Below are 24,070 nucleotides of genomic sequence, written 5' to 3'. Positions count from 1 at the left end.
TAAACAAATATAAACTCTACCCTTTGTACTTATACAAAAACAGTTATCAGTACTTTTGTATGTTTACTTAAATGTGCATATTAATTAAACTTTAACTAAGGTCAACACTAAGAAAGAAGAAAGAAAGAAAAATATGAAAGGTATTCTGGACCAGCTCTTCCTCTTTTTATTCCTTGGCCACTTCTGGAAAATAAGTAGTGTCATTAGCTAGGCTAGCTAGGCAGTATCACAATTTGTTTTGATAATGTTTTTCACATTACTTTAAAAAACTAATTTTAGCAATATTAAGATTAGAATTTAATTATAAACTCACATATCTTCTTCTTCTTCTTCATTCGGCTGCTCCCATAAGGGGTCGCCACAGCGAAACATCCGTCTCCATACCCCACTGTTCTCTACATCTGCCTCTTTCAAACCAACTACCTGCATGTCTTCCCTCACCACATCCATAAACCTCCTCCTTGGTCTTCCTCTTTTTATCCTTTCTGGCGGCTCCATCCTCAGCATTCTCCTAGCGACATACCCCATGTCCCTCCTCTGCACATGTCCAAACCATCTTAATCTCACCTCCCTCATCTTGTCTCCAAAACGTCCTACATGCACTGTCCCTATAATTAACAAACTTCTAATCCTGTCCATCCTCATCACTCCCAACGAACATCTCAACATCTTCATCTCTGCTACCTCCAGCTCCACCTCCTGTCTTTTAGTCAATGCCACTGTCTCTAAACCATATAACATCGCAGGTCTCACCACAGTCCTACAGACTTTCCATTTTAATCTCATAAACTACTCACATATACATACTGATTAACTAACATAGGACTTTTAGTAATTTGTTCAGTAATTTATTAAAATTAATACACTAACCCTCTATTTGAGATAATGAACATTAGTTAACTTCTTCAGTTGTTTATTCGGTACATACAATTTATGTTTTGGTAAAAAAAACAAACAAAAAAAAACAGCACAGTTTATTTGAAAACTAAAAAGATTAAGTATAAAGTAGGCGATTATGATAATGTAAATATCACTAGAATTTATAAATATGTAAGATAAAACACTGGCTGCAATCAACCGGCTGCAAATAATGATCCATCTTTAAATGGATAAGTCTCCACTTATTTCAACTTCTTTATAACTTAACATTATTTTACTTCAACCTCTGAGGGACGCATTCATTTTGGCACCACCAGGTCAATATGCAGAAAAGTTGGATTTTGTTCATCGCAGTACAAAGACATTTCATGCATTCAGAAAGTGAGGACTCACATTTAAACAGTGATATTAACCACCTCCACTTCAGGTGAGTGACAGTTATTTATAACAAGTGGATAAAGAGCCTAGTCTTACACTGGGCTTTTTAATTGGTGAACTAGTGTATAGGTTTGTTAGTGATCGAGGCCCAAAGAAATTGCCTGCTCTGCCTATAGCTAGCGCCGGTCCTGGCCACAAGCACAAAATACGTCACTTCTTTTTTTTATATATATATATATATATATATATATATATATATATATATATATATATATATATATATATATATATATATATGAATTTATAAGGGTTCTTCATTTGCCAAAACTGAAATAATTTGTCTATTAGTAATCCTTACCACTGAGAAGATCATCTAAATACAGATTAGCTGTTGTAGGACTACAAGAAACAAGATGAAATTAAATCTAAGTTTGCTGGGGAACTGCTACTATGAAAGTCAATGAACATTTTGTCAAACCCTTACAGGAACTTTTCCCATTCTCTGGGTTTTGATTGTTCTTTGAGGAAAAAGTTAGCTAGCTAGCATCAAACACTTGTAGTTAAATTAGCAATATGTAGCTAAAGGGAACGTTCAGATTGGTAGAGACGAGGAACTTTATGTTTCTGTGGTTGCAAGGATAGTACTTGCTCTTGTGAGGAAAACTGTTCAAGTAGAGGATTAAACTGGTGAAGATGACATGAAGGACTTCAGTTTCAAAGGACTGGAATTTTGGATAAAAAATACATTTTTAATACCATTAATATGATTTCTACTCACCGTCTCTCTCTCTCTCTCTCTCTCTCTCTCTCTCTCTCTCTCTCTCTCTCTCTCTCTCTCTCTCTCTTTCTCTCTCTCATACATATAGAAACCTACAACTCATCATTTGAAACTACTAAAATCTCATTACACATTTATATACATCTTCTTCCCCGGGCGCAGAGTGTCCCGTTCCAGCAGCGCTGTCAGATTTCATCTGTGTTCATCACACATTTTATTCTTAATTATCTGAGACTTGACAGAGCAAAAATAAATGAAGTAAGCCAGGAGGAAGGAAAGAGTGACATGCCAGTGAGGGGGTAATAAAAAAAATGGGAGAGAAGAGAAAGAAGGGGAGAGATACAAAGACAGAAGTAAATCTTGGATCTAAATTAAATGAAGTGACTGAACTAAAGTGACTGGACTGACTCACACACACACACACACACACACACACACACACACACACACACACACACACACACATGAACAGTAAAACATTCTGTTTTGCACAAATAATTGCTGTTTTTGCACATTTTTCTGCTGCTGGAACGCCAGGTTTACATGTACAGTATTTATTTTTCATTTGCACAAACCTTTTGAACCGTACTGGTCGGTGCTACAGTGTCACCATCTTTACTCAATTAAATAGTCACTGTGTTTACTGTCTCCTTGTATTGTGTTGTCCCTTTTTGTTTGCGCTAAATGTTGCATTCGTGCACTTTATAGTGTTAGTTTTGAGTTTTGTGTAGTTCTGTGTTTGTTTCTGTTCATTTATGTTGTCTGATGTAACACCTTGGTCCTGGGGGAACATTGTTTTATTTTACTGTGTACTGCATTGTAAATAGTTGAAATGACAATAAAAGCAATAGGATTTTTAGGGAAATTTAGGAAAAAAAGGTGAAAAGCAATGGATGGAGGAAATGAGAGAATAAATGGGGTGAGAGCGAGAGAGAGAGAGAGAGAGAGAGAGAGAGAGAGAGAGAGAGAGAGAGAGAGACACAGAGACAGAGAGACAGAGAGAAAAGGGAAGGTAAGAGACAGAAAAGAGAAGAGGATAAAATTGGGAAAGAAATGAAGAGAGAAATACAGAGCAAAGAGATAAAAGAAAGGACAAAAATGAGTCATGCAATTAAATACTGAATGTAATTGAAATGAAGAGAGAGAGAGACAGAGAGAGAGAGAGAGAGAGAGACAGAGAGAGAGAGACAGAGAGAGAGAGAGAGAGAGAGAGAGAGAGAGAGAGGAATAAGAGGGAGGGAGCGTGAGTGGTTAGTGTGTGAGTGTTCATCAATGCTGCAGGATCTTACAGCACCGCAGCATCTCTGCAGCCGGACGACACAACCACCAAAACAACAACAAGGGAAAACTGAATGTGAGAGTGTACGGTGCATAGTGTGTGTGAGTTGTGTGTGTGTGTGTGTGTGTGTGTGTGTGTGTGTGTGTGTGTGTGTGTGTGTGTGTGAGGTGTGTGTATGAGATTACAGTTTCATCTGCTCTATAATCCATCACCTGTTCCATTTGGGGAACTTCTCCGACTACAACTTTTCACCACGCTGATGAAAAGGAAGAGTGCTTCCAGTGCAAGTTAAGTGTGTGTGTGTGTGTGTGTGTGTGTGTGTGTGTGTGTGTGTGTGTGTGTGTGTGTGTGCCCTTAGAATGCCTTTGGATATCATCATTGCATCCACATGGACTTATGAAATATGAAAGACTAAAATTTCTTACAATAAGTGACATTATTATTAGTTATTATTATTTCTTTTCTGTTTTTATAAATATTTCTTCTGACCAAAACACGGGGAGAAAACCTGCAGCCTGATGTCACTTCTGTCAGGGGCAAATTTCTGCAGCTTGTAGCTTCCAGTCATCCGTGAAGCCTCATACACTCACACAGACACATATACACAAGCACACACACACACACACACACACACACACACACACACACACACACACACACACACACACACACACTTCTTGCCTGCTTCCTCGTCATGGCCGGATGTAGCAGCCGCTGCAGACAGGGGGTTGTGAAGCTCTTCCAGTCCTTCCACAGACTCGTCTCAGGGACCCTAGCGAAAGGTAAGACATGTCAAACTAATTGCAAATGTTTTGACTTCTTGTTGTGTTTGACCGGCAAAAAAATTTAAATAGAATGAAAGAAAGTCTAATTTTTTAGAGGAAGCTTTTTTTAATGTTTATTTCTTTTTATCACTTTCTGATATTTATACCATTTCAAAATGGCCAAATGAGCTACTTGGCTTCATAACACCACCCTGTCTGATGATTATTGATTATTTTGATATAACTCCACTCTGACATAAATTCACTATTTTGTCCCTTCACTCAAGCAACGATTATGTTCCAGTAAAAGCATGTCCTTGAAAGGTTGTCTTCCTCTTGTACTGCAGGAACTTGCCTAGAATCACTTAGAACAGCATGTACTATTAAAGGATAATACATCATTTTTATCCATTTACAGTTACATCTGTGAAACAATTTAATTCCTGTTCTCACTTACTTTAAAGCAGCTGTAAACAGCCTTCCTGTCCACTATCAAATTCATGTCACTTGTAAACAACAAAGAAACGTCCATAACATAATACGTTATTGTTTTAACCATTACACACATGTCCAAGGTAGCTGTTGCTATAGTAACCATAAGATATCAGAATGAGGGCATTAACATGAAACTGCCAGAGCCGCGGTTATAGAAAATTAATCAGCTCCTGTTTAACCAACAAGAATCCAGGACACAACCGCACTGTGGAGAAGATACATTATCAGCATATTTGTTTATGTGTGTGTGTGTGTGTGTGTGTGTGTGTGTGTGTGTGTGTGTGTGTGTGTGTGCTATCTGAACCGCAGCACAAGTGAATAATGCATTAGGTTGTTGCTCACCATGAAGAAGTTTCTCACACTTTCACTGACAGACCAAAGTCCTTTTCTAACCCAAACCATTAAAAGATTTTTAAAAAAGGCTTAATGAGAGGAGAGCAGGATTAAGGAAAATTGGATGTGTTGCCCAGATTTGCTCATCAGGGATAAATACATATCATTCACCTTAATTCTTAAATTCTGTAAAGCTGCATTGAGACAATGTCCATTGTAAAAAGCGCTATAGAAATAAACTTGACTTGACTTGACTAAGTCTTCATTAAACCCCAGGGTTTAAATTTGGATTATGTGAGGAACATCATCTGCAGGGAGTCTGTGTATAAAAAGTCCTAAACCCAGAACACATTCATCACTCACAATCTTGCTGGAAATGGGTTTCATTCTACACTTCCACACTTGGCTGGAGGAGAGATTATATCAGGACACATGCTGTAATACAGTCCGGGTGGAATTTTGTACAAAATATGGACACTTTAGAGGACAGAAGATCGCTGTATATACATCATCTTATTTAACCATTTGTAGTGTGACAGCATGAAACTTAATCAAAAGTAATTATAATCTTAGACAAAAACAAAAAGGACATATATGTTATTGTGTCACTTATTCTGTTTTACCCTGTAGAGATCTGTAGTGTTTTTCTGTTGTAAAGTATTTCAGTGAAGCACAGGAGTAGTAGCATCATGTTCAGGGTCACACTTGGCATTTTTTGTGGTTTCACTGTATCTTATCCTACTCTTTGTGCCATATTATTCTCATATCTTCAGAATATAATTAATTTAAGCATAAAATTAATTAATACATCAAATTATTACCAAATACTGATTATTATTTTCCAGAACTTTGTCATGGACTTGTTAAATCAGTTTAAATTGAACTTCTGTTTGATTATTTAAGTTCTCTAACACACTCTTGTCCTTCTATTTTCATTTACATTAATGCCATTTGGCAGATTATCTACAGTGACATACAAAAGGGCTTTTTGATCTCTGTCAATAAATACATGTGACACTTACAATTGCACACAACTCGAACTCCATTTATATTTGTAACTATATTTTGTAATGATATGAGACCTTTTGTGTATACTGTACACTATATAATCCCAATTTCAGGTTATAAAAGGTGATAAAATAATGTATGAAAGACAGTGTTATATAGGAAGACAAACACATGGTGTACTTATAAAACCTGCTGTGTAAGAGAGAACGCTTTGGAAGTTTCGGTCAAAAAGGGCTTCGTCATCTGTGTAAGCAAAAATATTGCTGAAGGTCTTTGCTTTGTCTGAAGCCTTATGTTTATCAGAAATCATCAAATATTATGTGATAAAATAGACTTATACATAACGTCCAATCTGTTATGGCTTGTTTAGCATGTCTGTTTAGCAAGAGACTTTGTCTCTTTTTTATCTCTTTTCATCTCATCTCTCTTTATCTTTATTCTCTTCATCAGGATAATAATAAAGAAAGCACGTCTGAAGCACGATGTAATACATGCTCATTTATCTCTTAATAACAGTGCTGATAATTAGCTAATTTAAAATTACAGGGTAAAAAAATTATTGTTTAGTTCTGTGTATAACTGCAGGACATGTGTATTACATCTGTGACAGGTGTGATCTCTCGTACATATTTTTTTTTTTTTTTTCATTTTATTAAAATTAATGGAATAGCCTTTTTTAGCATTGCTGGTTGTTGCCATGACAGCAGGAGGTGAGGAAAACAACACGCTCGCAACTTTAAAACCCTGTGGAGAGAGAGTTATGGCTTAGCATTAACATCACATTGTTTCACCTCCTACAGATTTCTCCCTAACAACCAGATGCCACACACACACACACACACACACACACACACACACACACACACACACACACACACATACACACACACACACACACACACATGTATATATATATATATATATATATATATATATATATATATATATATATATATATATATATATATATATATATATATATTTATAGTAAGAATTACAGACTGCCTCAACCCAGATTACACCCTACAATATATCAAATTAAGCTCATCTGCAAAACGTCTTAAATTTTACAAAAGTACTTATGTAGTTTGACATAGAATTTCAGTTGTATCAATCCTAATCATAGTCTTGATTAAATCAGACTGGGAGAGACAGCAAGCCATCAAGGACCATCTCTAACCAAAAGGTGTCTGAGACCATGATTATCATTTAAACAATACCCTATCCTGACCTGCTGGGGGGCCGGCACCAGCAAAGGTGCACCCAGCCAGGTGTTCCTTCATGCATGTCCTACATCTAATTTACATTTAAAGGATAAATAAATATATATATATATATATATATATAGTATTTTATTATATGCTTAAATGCTTAAATAAATTTGACTTGACTTTGAGATATATATATATATATACAGTATATATTTAAATATATAGAAGTAACACTGTAACTTTAAGAGTTTCAACATATTCAGGACAGAAGAGTTTAGACTTTCTTTGCATTTTTTTTACCCTATTAACAGAAAAAAAGAACAACTGTTTATAATGTTAGCAGTAAACATATATTACTTTCCTGGACTTTAAATGTAGCTACAATTGCTATTACTGTTAGTAAATTTATGTTTTTAAAGGAAGTATACAATCAGGGTGTTAAAAGGAATCTCACTTCATCACCCCACATAATCTTTCATTTGATTCTCCTCAATGTGTTATTTCTTACATTTTCTTCATCACATCTGAGGAAAATGCTACCATTTCTGACCACCCCTTTTCATTTTCTGCTTTCTTAATGTCTGTAGGGATGTGGTAGTTCAGTGGTTAAGAGGTGGGACTTCTAATCAGTGAGACATGAGTTCAAATCCCAAGCTGCCACTGCTTGGCCCTTTTGCAAGGCCCATAACCCTCACCTGCTCAGGTGTATGAATGAGATAATTGTAACCAAGCAACCAAGTTTGTTACTAAGCAACATGGTGTTCACAGTTAGAACGTGTCATGTGTTCATCGTCCCATGCTGAAATTCACCAGGTGTGTGGGTGGGAATTGGCAGATGGAGAGAAGTCTCAAAATCCATTGGAGAATTAGAAGCAAAAATTCAAACCTGAACACTCTCTCTCTCTCTCTCTCGCTCTCTCTCTCTCTCTCGCTCTCTCTCTCTCTGTTTGTCCATCTCTATTCACTGGTGGTTTCTTCTCTTGGTGATGAAGAGTGTAGTCAAATCTGTTTCAGCCATGGGTTATGTAAATGTAATGTTAGTAACTCAGTCCTCTCAGACCCTTCTCCTACACTTCATCTCTCCATGTTGATCCAGCATCTACAAGTGTGTGAGCCATAAATGTTTGTTTTATCATTACAGGAAACAGAGACTAGAGAGGGAACTGTTGTTGATAGCTGCTATAACGTAAGTGAGAACAGTAACTAACTACCATAACTTTCAAAGAGGTTCCCCGACATTAAATGCAACTATAAATAGATCAACTGAAAAGTATGACATCACATGAAATGAGAAAGGGAGATAGGTGGCTTTGGGGTCTGAAGAAAACTGCTCTGTGTGTGGTATTTTTAAATTGTCCTGGGATTTGGATGGTTGCAAGAGAGTGAGCACAGATTTCTATGGTAACCATGGACAGCCCATCATTAACAACGACTCTTTAAATGGTTTCTTTAATTGGGTGATAACGAGAGAGAGAGAGAGAGAGAGAGAGAGAGAGAGAGAGAGAGAGAGAGAGAGAGAGAGATTATTATTTCTGGTATGTGTGACTCAGGTGAAAGAGGACACTCTGACAGACTGTTTTTTTACAGTGTCATTCACACACACTGACACACACTTGGTTGCACTTTATTCAGCATCGCCTGGAGACAGCTGACACATACCTTTAGTATGAGTAACAAAACCTTGGTCATTACTCTGAAGTCTTGAAAGATTCCTTTTTTCTGTGTGTGTGTGTGTGTGTGTGTGTGTGTGTGTGTGTGTGTGTGTGTGTGTGTGTGTGTGTGTGTGCTTGTGTATGTGTGCGAGTATACATGTACACCCTCTAATTTTAGATCAGATCGTATCTGACAGTGTGTGTGTGTGTGTGTGTGTGTGTGTGTGTGTGTGTGTGTGTGTGTGTGTGTGTGTGTGTGTGTGTGTGTGTGTGTGTTTCCTCGTTTAATTTTAAAGCACTTCTCCTCCCTCTTTATGTAATCCTCTTCCTCGACTGGGTTATTTTTATCGTCTGCATCTTTTTTACTAGCACTCATCCCTCATCTCTCATTCTCTCTCGTTTTCCCTCTCCTTTAAACATCAAGAGTAGCATATAAATATTCATTCTATTGTTTTAATAAAAAAGAATTACCATTAATAATAATTAATAATTAATTATATTGAATAAATACGTATATAATGTAATAAATAATAGAAAATGAATAACATTAATATGATCAATATAGGTTTATATTGTTAATATTAGTATTAATAATAATAATATTATAAATCATTATGATTAATATTATTAAGAACAATAAAAAAATTTAGAAAAAAGAAACTGATAATATTTTATCATTTATTTTAGTACATTATCATTTATAGTTTAATCGTTTGATAATGAATCCTTTTTTTTTTCAAAGCACATACTACTAGAACTCAAACTAGCCACAATAATAACATATATATAATAACCATAACCATATAATAACCAAAAGCAAATAAAAGATAAATATCAATTATGTTGTACAAATAATAGTAAAATAAATAAATAGTCTCTTCTTATATTTGTAGTATTTCAAGAGTCCTGTATTACTACCTTCAGATTGGATGAGACCAGAGAGAGAAACATGACATCATACAGAGAAGTGTAGTGATGAAATCAATATCCGGTGATAATTATGAAGATAATAAACTGAGGTGTGTGAACATTCTGAGATTCTCTCAAAAGTGAAACTGACGCAATGGTGGGGAGGAAAAGTGGAGAAAGTCTGCCCTCTGCTGGATTTATTTAAAACATCAACACTCAAGTGTGTGTAAAGGAATTTTTCCAGCATAAATCTTAGTGTCAGATATGATTTCAGCACGAAATTGGCATTTCACACAAATGGTTTTACATTTTTACAATGGTTTCTTAAACAACAAACAGTATTAAAAGTAAGCACAAAATTATCAATGACACAAAATGTGGTTTTCTATCATCCAGGCCAATATCATGAGTACACCAAGGACATTCTGTTGAGTCACTTGAAATGTATTGCTACTTTTTTTATTATATTCATAATTCATATATTTTGGGGAGTGTATTTTCACTAAAGTCATTCGTCTGTCAATATTACAATAAGCATGAATAACAGTGCACAAGTATCATGCAGCAAATTCTAAATTATTCTATGTGCATTTGGGAAATCTTTTGTTTTGCTTTTTTTATATCAAATAAGTATACAAAGAGAAGAGTATAATTCAGCTATATTATCGTATTTGGTGCAGTGGAATTTTCTATAGAAATATTTTTATTTTATCCTTTATTATTTCTCTCTTTTAAAGTTTACTTTTGATCTGATTATTGATTGTTTATTGATTATTATAATTAGTAGTGGTAATTGTAGAAGTAGTAGAAAGAAGATGAAGAAGAAGAAGGAGAAGAGGTAGGAATTGCTTTTATGTTTTACCATCAGATAACCAGCAGAGGGCAGCACAGCAATGGTTTGAGATCAGTTTTGCCCCCGTCACCTAAAAAAAAAAAAAAAAAGAAATCTTAGTGGAAGAGAAAGTATGTTGAGAGAAACAGGCTTGGCTCCATCACTGCTTCTCTTCAGCTCTGATAAAGCCGCCACATCACCGTCCTATTTTTTTTTCATCACTAGCCATTTGGATTTGTGTGAGATGTCCAAATTTGTCAAGTGGCTCTACTGTCATTTTAGGCTTAAACAATTAACAAGTAACTGAAACAAAAACACAGTGAAACAAATACAACATTTCTCCTGGGGTGAGGCGTTACACAAACAACACAGAACTAACTCAGACAAAAGTGGACCTACACTCAAGACTACATAAAGTACAAACAACACACACAAAAAGAATGATAGCACAGTGAATAACAGAGCACACAGAGCTATGTGCATGTGGAACAAAGTGCAAAGGCATTGTCCACCTCATAATAAATGCTGTATATGTAAACAATTTGTGCTTTAGTGGTAGGTTTTAAGCGCAAAAGTGCAGTGTGTGTGTGTGTGTGTGTGTGTGTGTGTGTGTGTGTGTGTGTGTGTGTGTGTGTGCGTGTGTGTGTGTGTGTGTGTGTATATCAGTCCAGTTAATGTGTGTTAAGTAGCCTAATGGCTTGAAGGTAGAAGATATTACACAGACCAGCTGTGAGGGCCTGAACGCTTTGGTACATCAGGATGAAGAGTTTGTGTCTGTTGGGTGTGTGTGTGTGTGTGTGTGTGTGTGTGTGTGTGTGTGAGGGTGTGTATATAAGATAAGATAAGATCCACAGTGGGGGAATTTCTGTGTTACAGCAGCAAAGAAAAAAAAATGTGCAAATATATACAAATATGTGTACATTCGTCTTATTTTCTTAAGCTGGTTATATGAAACTGCTCAAACACTGTCATGTTTTTATGACTCATAACTACCTGGTTATGCAATCCTCCCTAAACCGGAGAAATAAACTTCCATTCACTGCTTTAGCATTGTAGCTCTAGTACAAACATCAGATGACTAGCGTAAAATGTGTGCATTTGATTTACTGAAACCTTGAAACACTTGAGTTATATTAAAGCATTTTGGGTGTGTTTATCGACTCTGGCTTTGATTTGTAGTTTGTTTGGTTTTATGGCGAATGGTGTGTGTCACTCGAACTCGTAAAAGGGGAAAAAATTTGTTGCTATGGAAAAGGATGTGTTTTGTACACAAAAATATTTGAAACAGGTTTGGCTGTTAGCTCCTAAAAACAAACAGCTCCCTCCATTTTCTTTCTATAGAGACATTGATGCAGTAATGCAGTCTCAGAGTCTTGCAAATACATGAAGCAGAATCGTCAAGATCACAAGTGTTGCTGATGCACAGAGCAGAGTTTACGTACTTACAAGGAGGAGAGCAAGACAGATCAGTTGAGACCACAGCAGTAAAGCACCGCCACATTGCTCTCGTTTCTTGTAGATAGAAATGGTGTGAAACTTTTAACTAATCACAACTTTTAAAAAGTCATTCGGATTATCGTTACAAAATAAATCGTGTTTGAGCATTATGTAAAAAAAAATTTTTTCAGAAGCGATTATATAAACAATGGATAAAAGAGGAGGCAGAGGTGGAGAAGAGTGGAAGATAAAAGAAAAAAGAGAGGCATTTTTAAGCGTTGGAGGAAGAGAGATAGATAGCGAGAGAGAGAGAGAGAGAGAGAGAGAGAGAGAGAGAGAGAGAGAGAGAGAGAGATATTTGTGATGAGTTCAGGAAAGACAGTTATGATAAATGCAGTCAGAAACAGGTCAGAGAGAGAGGGAGAGAGAGGAATGAGTGGGAGGAAAGAGAAGCCAGCAGTACAAGCACAGCTCCATCAGCTGTAAGAGACACTCAGTATCTGAGTGAAGTTTATCGTATACCCGGGTGGAGATGGGTGTGATGTTTGGGACGTTCTCGCTGCAGAGCCCACAGGTGACACGTTCTCGATGCAGGACAGGTAAGAACACCTTGCCTGCTTTGTTCCACTTTAACAAAATAAATCCAGAAAAAAAAAGAAACAACAATGTGACCACTCACATTGCTGTTCATTTGTTTATTGGCCATTGTGTTTTTTGAAACAAACTTAGGTAATTGTATTTCCCCGAATATTATCAACCAACTCATTTGAGTCTCCTGAGAGGTTGAATCCCAATAATGAAACGGCCATAAGTGCCAGGATCTATAGGTGGGAAGGGCTTACTGTCTTTCTGCTATCAATCACAGAGAAACCTGGACATCTGTGAACTTTTGTATGTGGAAAATGGCAGATAGCACTTTCCTTCAAGCTTGTTATGATGCCCTTTGACCAGATTGTGTGGTTTCAGGGGTCTCAGAGGGAAAAAAAGAAAATGAAAATTAGAGTCACTGGTTTTCACTAGATAGATAGATAGATAGATAGATAGATAGATAGATAGATAGATAGATAGATAGATAGATAGATAGATAGATAGATAGATAGATAGATAGATAGATAGATAGATAGATAGATAGATAGATAGCAACCAAAACGACTAAATGATCCTAAAATTAATATGATTCGAATTTACCAAGCTTATTTTACTGATAAGCTTCTGTGAATCATTCTAGAGTGATGTCAAGCTTTTTCCGCCATGTTTTGCACTTGCATGTTGTGCTCCAGGCTTCATCCTTTTCTCTGTGGTTTAATAAATACGTCTCATAAGTGGCTCCTCTGAACATATTAGGCATGCAATTGGCCCCAAGCTGCTTTTTTAATGAAAAGAGATGATAGATAGAGAGAGAGAGAGAGAGAGAGAGAGAGAGAGAGAGAGAGAGATGAGGAGGGGGAGGGGGAGGAGGAGGAGGAGGAGGAGGGATGCAACTGCAAGGAGATGATAAGAGAATAAAATATTGGGAAGGAAAAAAAAAAATATCAAGTGGAGGAGAAAGATGAGAAGTGAGTCAGGAGATGAGTGTAGAGATAGAAAGATGAAAAGGGAAAAGCTGTGGAATTTGGGGATAGAGTGAAAAGCCTCAGTGAGTTTCGCTGGGCAATCAAAAGAGGAAGCTCAATAGGAGAGTTGATTGAATATCCTCAAGGTGTTCGTACCCTTGTATGTGTTTGTGTGTGTGTGTGTGTGTGTGTGAATATCCTCAAGGGGTTCGTACCCTTGTATGTGTGTGTGTGTGTGTGTGTGTGTGTGTGTGTGTGTGTGTGTGTGTGTGTGTGTGTGTGTGTACATACCCAGAAGAAATATACTGTCTCATCTCCCTCTTACACAACAGGAGTAAAAAGTTTATTTCAGAATCTGAAATCTGCACTGAAGCTAAAATACTAGCATGCAATGAAAACCTTAAAATACATCATCCCACACTCATTTCCACAGTATCATTTGTATAAAACAAATTTAATCAATTAGCCTAAAATAGTCAGTGTGAACAATACTAATGCTAAACAGTTGTTATTAGCAATGGCTAAATACTTATTTAGTTGCTAACATTTGCCTTGTCTAATGCTACCTATAATACAGTATTCTTAAGTGTTAGCTTATCATAACGAGCTAGCTAATTTCTCATTCTCAGTTTTCCTTGTTCCGTTCCTTTTTTTGTTGTTGTTGTTGCTTTCTTGTCACTTTTCTCCTCTCTACTACTCTTTTTTTTCACTTTCTTGCTGTTTATTTCTTTTATTCTCTTCTTTACTTTTTTTCACACGCTTGGAAGGTTTTAGAAACACACACACACACACAAATGGTTTCATAACAAGCAAATAAATTGTGAGACAGAGCAGTCAACAAGCATGACTCACTACTGTGTGTGTGTGTGTGTGTGTGTGTGTGTGTGTGTGTGTGTGTGTGTGTGTGCTGTGGCAGCATATGCGGAGCAAAGTAAATATGAAAAAATTATGACATTTTGTTCGCTCTTACACACACACACACACACACACACACACACACACACACACACACACACACACACACACCGGACTCAACGTACACTCATACTCACTTCGAGTGACTGATCTGTACAAACCGGACTCAAACACACATCATACACTCCGCACACCCATGATTAAGTACCCCTCACACTAATCTTTACCACAAAAATGTTTACATGCCGTTTTTTTGCACATCTTTTCCGGCAGTGCTGCTATTGTTCTTCTGCACAATATTCTGTCCACATATTTTTGACACTGTTCACTTTATCTTGGTTGCTGCTATTTGTTAAATTGCACAACATTGTTTACAGTTTTCTGCTACTGTGCACCTTATTTTGTTAAGACAGGTTTACTGGCGGAGCTATTTTGTGTATTGTGTGTTGTCTTGCACTGTCTTGTGTTGTCTTTTGCACTGTTTGCACCCGTTGCACACATGCACTTTATGTGGCAAGGATCTTCTACTTAGTTCTTGGCCCTGTGTTTTTATTGTTTCTGTGACTGTTGTTTTATGTTGTTTATGTAGCACCTGGGTTCTGGTGGAACGTTGTTTTATGTCACTGTGTACTGCATCAGCTATATATGGTTGAAATGACAATAAAAGCTTCTTGACTTGACTTGACACACACACACACACACACACACACACACAGACACACAGACACGCACACATACATAACATAACATAACATAAAATAACATGACAACATAAGTCTCAGCTTGCCTGGTTGGCAATGGGGGGGGTTTGAAAGATAGAGGAAGAAAGAAATAAAACCAAGCAGAGGGGAGAGGATTAAAGAGATGGGGAAGCAAAGGAAAGAGGGAAGAAAGAAGAATAGTGGCAAAAATGAGAGAGGAGGGAAAATAGGGCAGGGGATGAAGAAAATAACAAGGATAACAGGGAAAGGAAAAGAGGTGATAAGAAATGTCAGGAAAGAGGTTGGATGAATAAAGTGAGGTGGAAGATGGAGAGAATTAAAAAGAGAGCTAGATAAATAATAATAGTTAAAGAGGAGCAAGCCTAGAAGAAGGACCAGAGGAAAAAAGTAGACAAGAAAGAGAATGGTATAGAAAGGAAGAGAAAAGAAGGAAGTAAAGAGGATTCAGAGGCATAGGAAGGTGTAATGAGAGGGAAATAAAGGGAAGCATAAAAAAGATTGATTGAGTAAGAGGAAGGAAGGGAAAGAGGAGATGGAAGAAGTCAGAAACAGTGTGAAGAAATAAGAGAGAGAATGAGAGGAAAGAGAGAGAGCAGGGAAAGAGGGAGGAGGGATGTGTGGGAGGAGCGTGTGACCCATTTGGGTTTTTTTAGGAGAAGAACATTTGTGTCACTTCTCATTCATTATCTAGTAAGAGAGAGAGAGAGAGAGAGAGAGAGAGAGAGAGAGAGAGAGCCATACACATACTAAAGTCATAGAAGACAAGAGATACAGACAGAGAGACACAAAAAAGAGATTGCATGAAAACACAGTGGATTATTTTAAAGGACTGTGCCAACATGGGAGCAGTGGTGGGCATGCTGACCATGCAGACCAAACAGAGACAGACCAGCAGAGGTACACACACACACACACACACACACACACACACACACACACACACACACACACACACACAGCATGATGCACGTGTGTAGAATGAAATGATGACTAGTAAATGATTAAGCAGAGAGGGTGAAGGACTGAGCAAAAGAGAGAGAGAGAGAGAGAGAGAGAGAGAGAGAGAGAGATGAATAGAGAGGTTGGGGTAGTTTTTGGCTAACCGCATGCACTCTTCATTGTGTTATCTTAAATAATCTTAAACTGCATGTGTATGTGGGGGTGTACGTGAGTAGACGCTTTAACACTGCTCACTCCCTGGCACTCTGAATGTCCACATGCTCAGAGCCACAGTTGTCATGGTGATGGGTTTCTGAGGAGGGGCGTGATAATAATAAGCGTGGATGAAGAACATGGAACAAATACACCAACACACAATACACAAATACACAAAACATACACACATACCTGCAGAGAGTCACACAACAAGTGTAAAAGCTGTACATATCAGTGTATCGTTCTGTCAAATCGCACCTACATCCGGTTTAAACCTAAACATGATCACCCACAAACTGATTTAACGTGTTGAGGTTAAGGAGAGAAAGAGGAGAGAGAGAGAGAGAGAGAGAGAGAGAGAGAGAGAGAGAGAGAGAGCAAGAGAGAGAGAGAGAGAGAGAGTTCTGTTCATGGTTCAGAAAAGAAACTATTTTATTAGAGTTTTATTAGAAAATCATATCGCAGATAACTTATCATCACTGGATTTACATTGAAGCTGCAGTCAGTGATGTTTGAACTCTTTGACCCTAATGTACGAGAGTGCGTATATGTATCTAAACACTTGTTTTTTTTTTTTTTAAAGAAAACATCTGATCAAACTTAAGATCTGTTTGCTTTTACATGAATGTCATTCAGTATGTATGTTTTCTTGCCAAAAGAGGAAAGTAGTGGGTGGAGCCAAGTAAAGGCATGTGTTGTTAGGTATTAAACTTATACCAAATAGATTTTCCCCAATGATTACAATTATTTCATTTTGATTCTTATAAGAACGAAACATTATATTGTTTAATTCAATTATGGTCACGTTTAATGTAACTATAAACAAGTAAAAAATAATATTTTTACATTTATAGACAAAAAATAAGTAGGAGAAACCGCAAAAGACACGCAAACGCCTCAGTGATCGTTGACACACTAGAGATTCATTCCTTCACCATATCAGTGACTTCCGACTGTGATGACAATTTGGCATGTGAATGAGCGGTTTTAATGGAACAAGAACGCATTTAAATGAAAGCATTAATATAATCCTGTAATACTGTGAAAGATAAAGAACAGCTCCTGACCAATCAGAATCCAGAATTTGAATAGTTAGCTACTGCGATCTGAATAGCAATCCAACATTTGAATATTACCCATACCCATACCCACACACAAACACAAACACACACAAACGTACATCCCCTGTGAGCTCTACATTGGCCTATTGGCATCAGGAGCTTTGTGGGAGCTTTAAAAACGTCTGAGCTCAAGGTGGACTGGTGAATGATGAGCTGCTGATGCACAGGGCAGATGTGACAAGGGTTTATAGCAGTACAGGCATTATGTATAGCAAAAGGAACATAAAAAGTAAAAAAAAATTGAAAAGAAAAGAAAAGGAGATATTTTATTAATGACAGATTATTAGTATAATGAACCAGATTAATGCAAAAACACTACAGTACTGCATTCCCATTTCACTTTCTTATCAATCACTGCTCTGTAATAACCGCAGCTTCGTCCATTAACCAAACCAATGCTCTAAATGAATTGGATTTAAGCTCAGGCGACCCTCAGAACCAAACAGAACATCTGTGCAGTTCTTCCTCACACGTCGGTCAGATAAATACGATTCTTACTTCTGTTCTCACCTCACTTCCATCTCTCACTGTTCTCCGTAGCACTGTTCTCACAGTTCTCTTCAAGTGCTAATGAAAAGAAGCTATTTAACTATCCCAGTGTAAAAAAAAGCAACGCTGATCTTTTTCTAGTTTCACATTTTCTGTAGGAACAGATGCAAGGCTTCACAAGGGCATGTTAGAAAGCAAAGATGGATAAGAGATGACTAACAAGGAAAATCTATGCTAATCAAGAGGACAAAGAGCCAGAAATATTCAGGGGGAGGCATATTTTTGAAAGAACTAATTGGTGACATTTGAAAATATCTTTGTCTTCTGCCCTAACTGACAAAACTGCACAAAGGTTTGAGTTACATGGTGATTTTCAGCAATCTTGCAAACCATCAAGATGTTAGTCTATCAGTGGGAAAAACATACAACTGCACATCAGAGGGAAGTGACGAAAAGACAGAACAGTGACTGAAGTGAAAAAAAAATCATGAGATTTTGTGGGGGCACTTTTAATTAACAACTTCTGCATCTTATTCCCAGCTGTTGAATGCAATTATTATTTTCTGACTGCAGATCTTGAGGGGCGGCTGAAGCATCTCTATGGTAACGGAAGTAAAGAGATGCAGATGGTGAGATTAGAAATGACGATGAAGAAACTGAATCTTATTAAAACGATACGTTTACAGTTCAACACTTATACATTTATTTTACATTCCATTTTTTTACAGCAGTTTTCTCTTATAGACTATTACGATTTAAATTTACAATTAAGTAACAATTAAGATCTGTTCAGTGTTTATTAACTTGTTAATATTGCTCACTGAGACCCCCATTAGAAAAAGATATGTACAGAGGAAAATGAAATTATGGCCGTTCATCATAAGCATTATAAACAAAAACAAAACAAAAAAATACAGTTTATAACATGCTGCACTGTAATTGTAAAATAATCAGTCATGAAGCGTGGTTGATTATTCTCCTATAACAGCAAATTGTTTTATTTCTTTTACAACACAGCAATTTTACTAAATTCCAGCAAAAAAATGTCATGTCATACCCATTCTCACTTGTATTATAGCAGTTATAAACAAATGTTCTGTCACCAGACACAGGTCTGTTAATATAGAAACAAAAACACCTAAGAATGGTTGCAGTAATAAAAACTTTATTATATACAATGAATTTAACATCTTGAAGCCAATCATAGGTCAGAATTCAGCAACACTATGGTAGAACGTCAGATAGAGTGTTAATTAACTGGCATATCTGAGGTTTTTTTGTGCTTTTTTTTCAAAATCAAACTCTAAATATGATTTTTGTTGTGAAATTTCAATGTCTTGCTTTAAGCTTTCAGTCAGGAATCATGAGACAGGAAAAAAACAAATGAAACAAACAGGAAGAGACGTTCCAAGCTAGTGATTAGCGACTGGAGAGAGCTCTTAATGAAGTGTCGTATTGAGTGAGTCAGTGTTAATTAGACTCTAGCTTGTGGAAGCTCTGCACAGTCAGACCACAAAACAGGCCGAGTTTCAAATCCAACATTGATTTCACTTTTTACATCTCTGGTTCTTGCCTAATCTTAATGTCTGTGTATCAATGGTGCAGTGAGAAGAGTTGAACCTGCAGGGCATTGTGTTTGTGTGTGTGTGTGTGTGTGTGTGTGTCTGTGTGTGTGTGTGTGTGTGTGTGTGTGTGTGTGTGTGTGTGTGTGTGTGTGTGTGTGTGTGTGTGTGTGTTTGTGTGTGTGTGTGTGTGTGTGTGTCTGTGTGTGTGTGTGTGTGTGTGTGTGTGTGTGTGTGTGTGTGTGTGTGTGTGTGTGTGTGTGTGTGTGTGTATTTGTGTGTTTGTGTGTGTGTGTGTGTGTGTAATCCTGCAGTTCTTGCTTTCTGAGCTAGGCGCTGTTGTGGTGTGCCATGATGAAACACTGTGATCTGAAATTACAAATCCATCAGTTTCCTTTGCACCATGCTGACAGGGGAACAACACACGTATTTGTGTGCATGCAGGATTAATAAGTTCTCTGTAAATACAAACACAAGAAAAAAAGATTCACACACCACAGTATACTTATATAAACATGCCTGCATGTGTGTGTGAATCTCCCTCTCTCAGTTTCTACCCCTCTCTTTCTCCCTCAAGATAAAGTGGATGATGAGTTGGAGATGACCATGGTGTGTCATCGGCCTGAAGGACTCGGTCAGCTTGAGGCACAAACAAATTTCACCAAGCAGGAGCTGCAAGTCCTCTACCGTGGCTTTAAAAATGTATGTCATGACGCACAATGCTCCATTTAACCGCACACATTTAACCTTGCACACGTGCTCACATTTTTAAAGTGATTATTACACTAATTATAGCTTATTAGAATAAACTAGATGTCTGTATGCAAGACTGTGTTAGATCTATAGAAGAATGAAAAAGGGCCAAACTTAACATTGAGCATTAACCACCGGAGCTGTAATCAGTTTCAAGGACATACAGTTTCAGCCTCACTAGTATAGACATAATTGTGATTGTTAGTTAGACCAATAAAATTTTGAACACATATTTCTCATGAGCAAACAAAAAAACTTGTAGCACGGCTGATAAATGAAAAGGTACAAATGTTAATTATCGAGAAAGTTTTCATATAGCCAAGTAAATACATAGATATATAACAAACTAATGTTAGCAAACAAAGGAATTGATTTATTCATTGTTATGGAGTTTTTTTGCATTCTTCTTTCCACCAGTCATTCAAATTTTCTAAGATGAATAAACAGACATTTTGGTCTCTCATGTTGCAAGTCTGTTTGCAGCAGCCTGCAGTGAGTACACTTGAGGCCATATGTCATAGAGTCAGGAAACCGCACGCTATAATGCACACACCAACACACAAACACGAATGTTTGCCAACACAAATGTGAAGAACTGTATCTATTTTTTCTCAGGAGTGTCCAAGTGGGGTAGTGAACGAGGAGACGTTTAAGCACATCTACGCTCAGTTCTTCCCTCACGGAGGTACAGCTTCTGTACACCCTTTAATTGTTTTAGAATAACCTTTGATAAGATTTTTGTTGTGTTTATTTTTGTGATTCTTATAATTTTAGAGATGTGGTGCATTTCTAAGTATGGTTTTGGGCAATTGGTTAGCAGTTGATGTGCAACTAAAGGGGAATATGGTTATGTAAATTAGTTATTTTTCCGAATGAACTATTTTAGATAAATGTTACATTTTTTTTTTAGTTAATTAATTCTTATAAATATGCAGCTATTGCCTTTTGTTGGATAAAGTTTGATGTTCCTGATTGGACTGTAATGTTCCTGAGATAAATTACGATTTTTCTGAGGTAAATGTTAATATGTCTATGTAAATATTGATATTACTGAGGTGAATTGTGCTTCTGTGGTAAATGGTGTTGTTTCTGAGGTAAATGTTGACTTTAACCCAAAAACTAGCTACATTATTTCTGACTTTATTTCCCTGCTGCCTAGTGTGTTTTTAAAATCTTTACTTGCAATTTTAATTTAACACACCACCAGATATGTTAGCAGGTTTGCTAAACAGCTCATTAGCAAACCGTATGAGTCAGACAGAAGTCATGAGGATGCACAAACACCTATGAGTTCCTGCTATAGCCTCTGTTAGAACATAGGATAAACCTACTGCAATAGTCCACAAGTTTTGGCATATCTTTTTTACTTGTCAAGCTACCACTCAAATTTATTATTCTACTTAATGTCTCAAGACTCCTTCATCCTTTCCTTTATTCCAGATGCCACCACGTATGCGCACTACCTGTTTAATGCATTTGACACTACGAATAATGGCTCTATAAAGTTTGAGGTAGAAAGACACACTGTCTGATAACTACTACATACTTTTACATTTATATAAATTGTCTTTTATTTAAACAATAATGTCTGGTCTTTGTTAGGAGTTTGTGACGGGTCTGTCCATTCTCCTGAGAGGATCAGTCCAAGAGAAACTCGAGTGGACTTTTCATCTTTACGACATCAATCGAGACGGATTCATCAATAAAGAAGTGCGTAACAAAGTCAAATTTCTATCAGCATTGTTTACGTTAAAGACCCCAGATTTTAAATGGTTCTTTCTTGAATAAACAATTCTGATTGATGTTCACATCAGGAGATGACTGAGATTGTGCAGGCCATCTACGATATGATGGGGAAGTACACGTGCCCTGCTCTGAAAGGAGACGTTCCCAAGCAGCATGTGGATTCATTCTTCCAGGTCTATGTTAATCAGTCAGGATAATAGTTCTGTCATAACCACTTCACAATAAACACTAGTAGTTGTATGAAAATTTGTTATGTTCTGATTTCACAGAAAATGGACAAGAACAAAGATGGTGTTGTGACATTGGAGGAGTTTATCCTAGCATGCCAAGAAGTGGGTTCCAGATCTCTCCAGTAGCCCATTGAACAATTATTAAGCAATCTCCATCAAACACCACAAAAACATTGTTGTAAAGCTTAACTAATGTGCTTTGACATCCATGTTTGGCCTGCCAGATGTTACATATGATTTTATAAAGTTAAACATGTTTGTAGTTTAGTAGTGTTTGGGGTGGATAGTGGTGTTTGGGTGGTTAATGTTGGTGTTTGATGATGAATGGTGGTCTTTGATGGTGAATGTTAGTGTTTGTGAGTGAATGGTGGTGTTTAATTAAATAAGTAGGTGTTTGAACATGAATGTTGGCATGATGAAATATGACCATACTTTTTGTATTGAACCCAAATCTTAAAAAATTTGATAGATTCCAAATGATATTTATTATAATATACGGTGATTGTATTTTTTTCTCTTTCTATTTAGGATGAAACCATGATGAGATCCATGCAACTCTTCGAAAACGTGATGTAAAAAAAACATGCAAAGCACAACGAGAGCAAGTCAGAGCATGTACGTGTGAAAGAGAAAAACACTGAAATGACGGGAAATTAAATGTTTATTTATTACATGCTTTCTAAAATGTTTACATGTGAGCATAGCTTATGTGTATGAATCAACACTCTGGCTCTCAATACAAACTAACTGCAGGCTAACACTATCACAGTGAGCAGACTATTTAAATAATGTACTGTATCAAACACTGAATGACTGATGATGGACTTCCTCCTGTCCTGGGAAAAAGGATAGCCAGCATATGAACCCCTGCTTTTCTTTGATGCTCTTCTACAGTGGAACATTTAATTCTTAACTGCTCAGCCGCTTCCCGATGCTTCTTCTGTTTTATAAACTGCTGCATATCTACAAAAACAAACAAAAAAACAAATACCCAGGAATTTTCAAAGCCCTCATTCAGGCTTTTGAAGTTCCGAGAGCTCCATCTACCCGTGAAGGACTGGAACTGCATCTAAAACACATTGCTGAGATTTTTGCATGTTTTAACCTCCAGGTCCTTGAATGTTGGCAGATGTGATATAATATACAACCCGGATGCGTTTATTTATGCATTAAATTGTTTAATATTTTATTTATTGCATTTTAAATCTGTAAAAAAAAATGTTTGCCTGTCTTGCCTTGTGGTGTTTTTATGGTGTTGTGTTGCTTAATCCTGTTTGTCTATAGTTTGTCCTATGTTTCTGTCCATTATCTCTCTCTCTCTCTCTCTCTCTCTCTGTTTCTCTCTCTCTCTCTCTCTCTCTCTCTCTCTCTCTCTCTCTCTCTCTGTGTGTGTGTGTGTGTGTGTGTGTGTGTGTGCTTTCAACTAGTGACAATCCAGCTCAGTATTTTTTTTCCATTCATTTTCTTATTATATAAAAGAAAATGTGCATCCTAAATATTTTTAATTCTTATGTATAAAATCAAACAAGAAAGGGATAAAAGCCACACATTGAGATATAAAGTGAGACAGAAAGATCTGAAAATCCTTCTGATGCTTTATGATGCTCCGTCTTACTCGGATATTGCAATTAAAACAAAAAAGTGAACGTCTTCAAAATTGTGACTCTCTTCATTCATCAAAATAATCAAATCAACCGAGATATACTGTATATGTTTATATAATCTCGATTTATTAAGTAGGTTATTTTGTGACAATATATATATTTTTTATCATATAGAAGGTGGTAGATCAATGGGTAGGCCTCTGGGTTACTTATAGGAAAGTCGTTCAAACCTCAGTGTTGCTAAGATGCCAGTCTTGGGCCCTTA

At 36.8% G+C, this 24,070-nt stretch overlaps 1 protein-coding gene across 3 annotated transcripts; it reads left to right on the top strand.

Annotated features, from left to right (window-relative positions):
- Positions 1-3,265: 3,265 nt before the first annotated feature.
- On the top strand, positions 3,266-23,853 carry kcnip1b (Kv channel interacting protein 1 b). Of its 3 annotated transcripts, none has more exons than XM_046861883.1 (8): positions 3,266-4,096; positions 20,050-20,174; positions 20,841-20,910; positions 21,666-21,736; positions 21,828-21,935; positions 22,040-22,144; positions 22,241-22,303; positions 22,730-23,853. In XM_046861883.1, the coding sequence occupies exons 1-8, from the start codon at positions 4,009-4,011 to the stop codon at positions 22,775-22,777; spliced, it is 678 nt and encodes a 225-aa protein (XP_046717839.1). In that variant the 5' UTR covers positions 3,266-4,008; the 3' UTR covers positions 22,778-23,853. The 3 variants fall into 3 exon arrangements, with proteins under 3 accessions (XP_046717839.1, XP_046717840.1, XP_046717838.1); XM_046861884.1 differs by lacking the exon at positions 3,266-4,096 and adding an exon at positions 12,345-12,554; XM_046861882.1 differs by lacking the exon at positions 3,266-4,096 and adding an exon at positions 15,832-16,042.
- Positions 23,854-24,070: the final 217 nt, after the last annotated feature.

The sequence above is a fragment of the Silurus meridionalis genome, chromosome 11 (assembly GCF_014805685.1).
Source record: "Silurus meridionalis isolate SWU-2019-XX chromosome 11, ASM1480568v1, whole genome shotgun sequence".
NCBI lineage: Eukaryota > Metazoa > Chordata > Actinopteri > Siluriformes > Siluridae > Silurus > Silurus meridionalis.
This window is presented reverse-complemented; position numbering and strand designations above follow the sequence as displayed.

Coding starts and splice junctions, on each gene's coding strand:
- kcnip1b (XM_046861882.1), top strand. CDS start 15,946: ATGAAAACACAGTGGATTATTTTAAAGGACTGTGCCAACATGGGAGCA. Junction 21,737..21,827: donor ATGGCTCTATAAAGTTTGAG/GTAGAAAGACAC, acceptor GGTCTTTGTTAG/GAGTTTGTGACGGGTCTGTC. Junction 21,936..22,039: donor ACGGATTCATCAATAAAGAA/GTGCGTAACAAA, acceptor TGTTCACATCAG/GAGATGACTGAGATTGTGCA.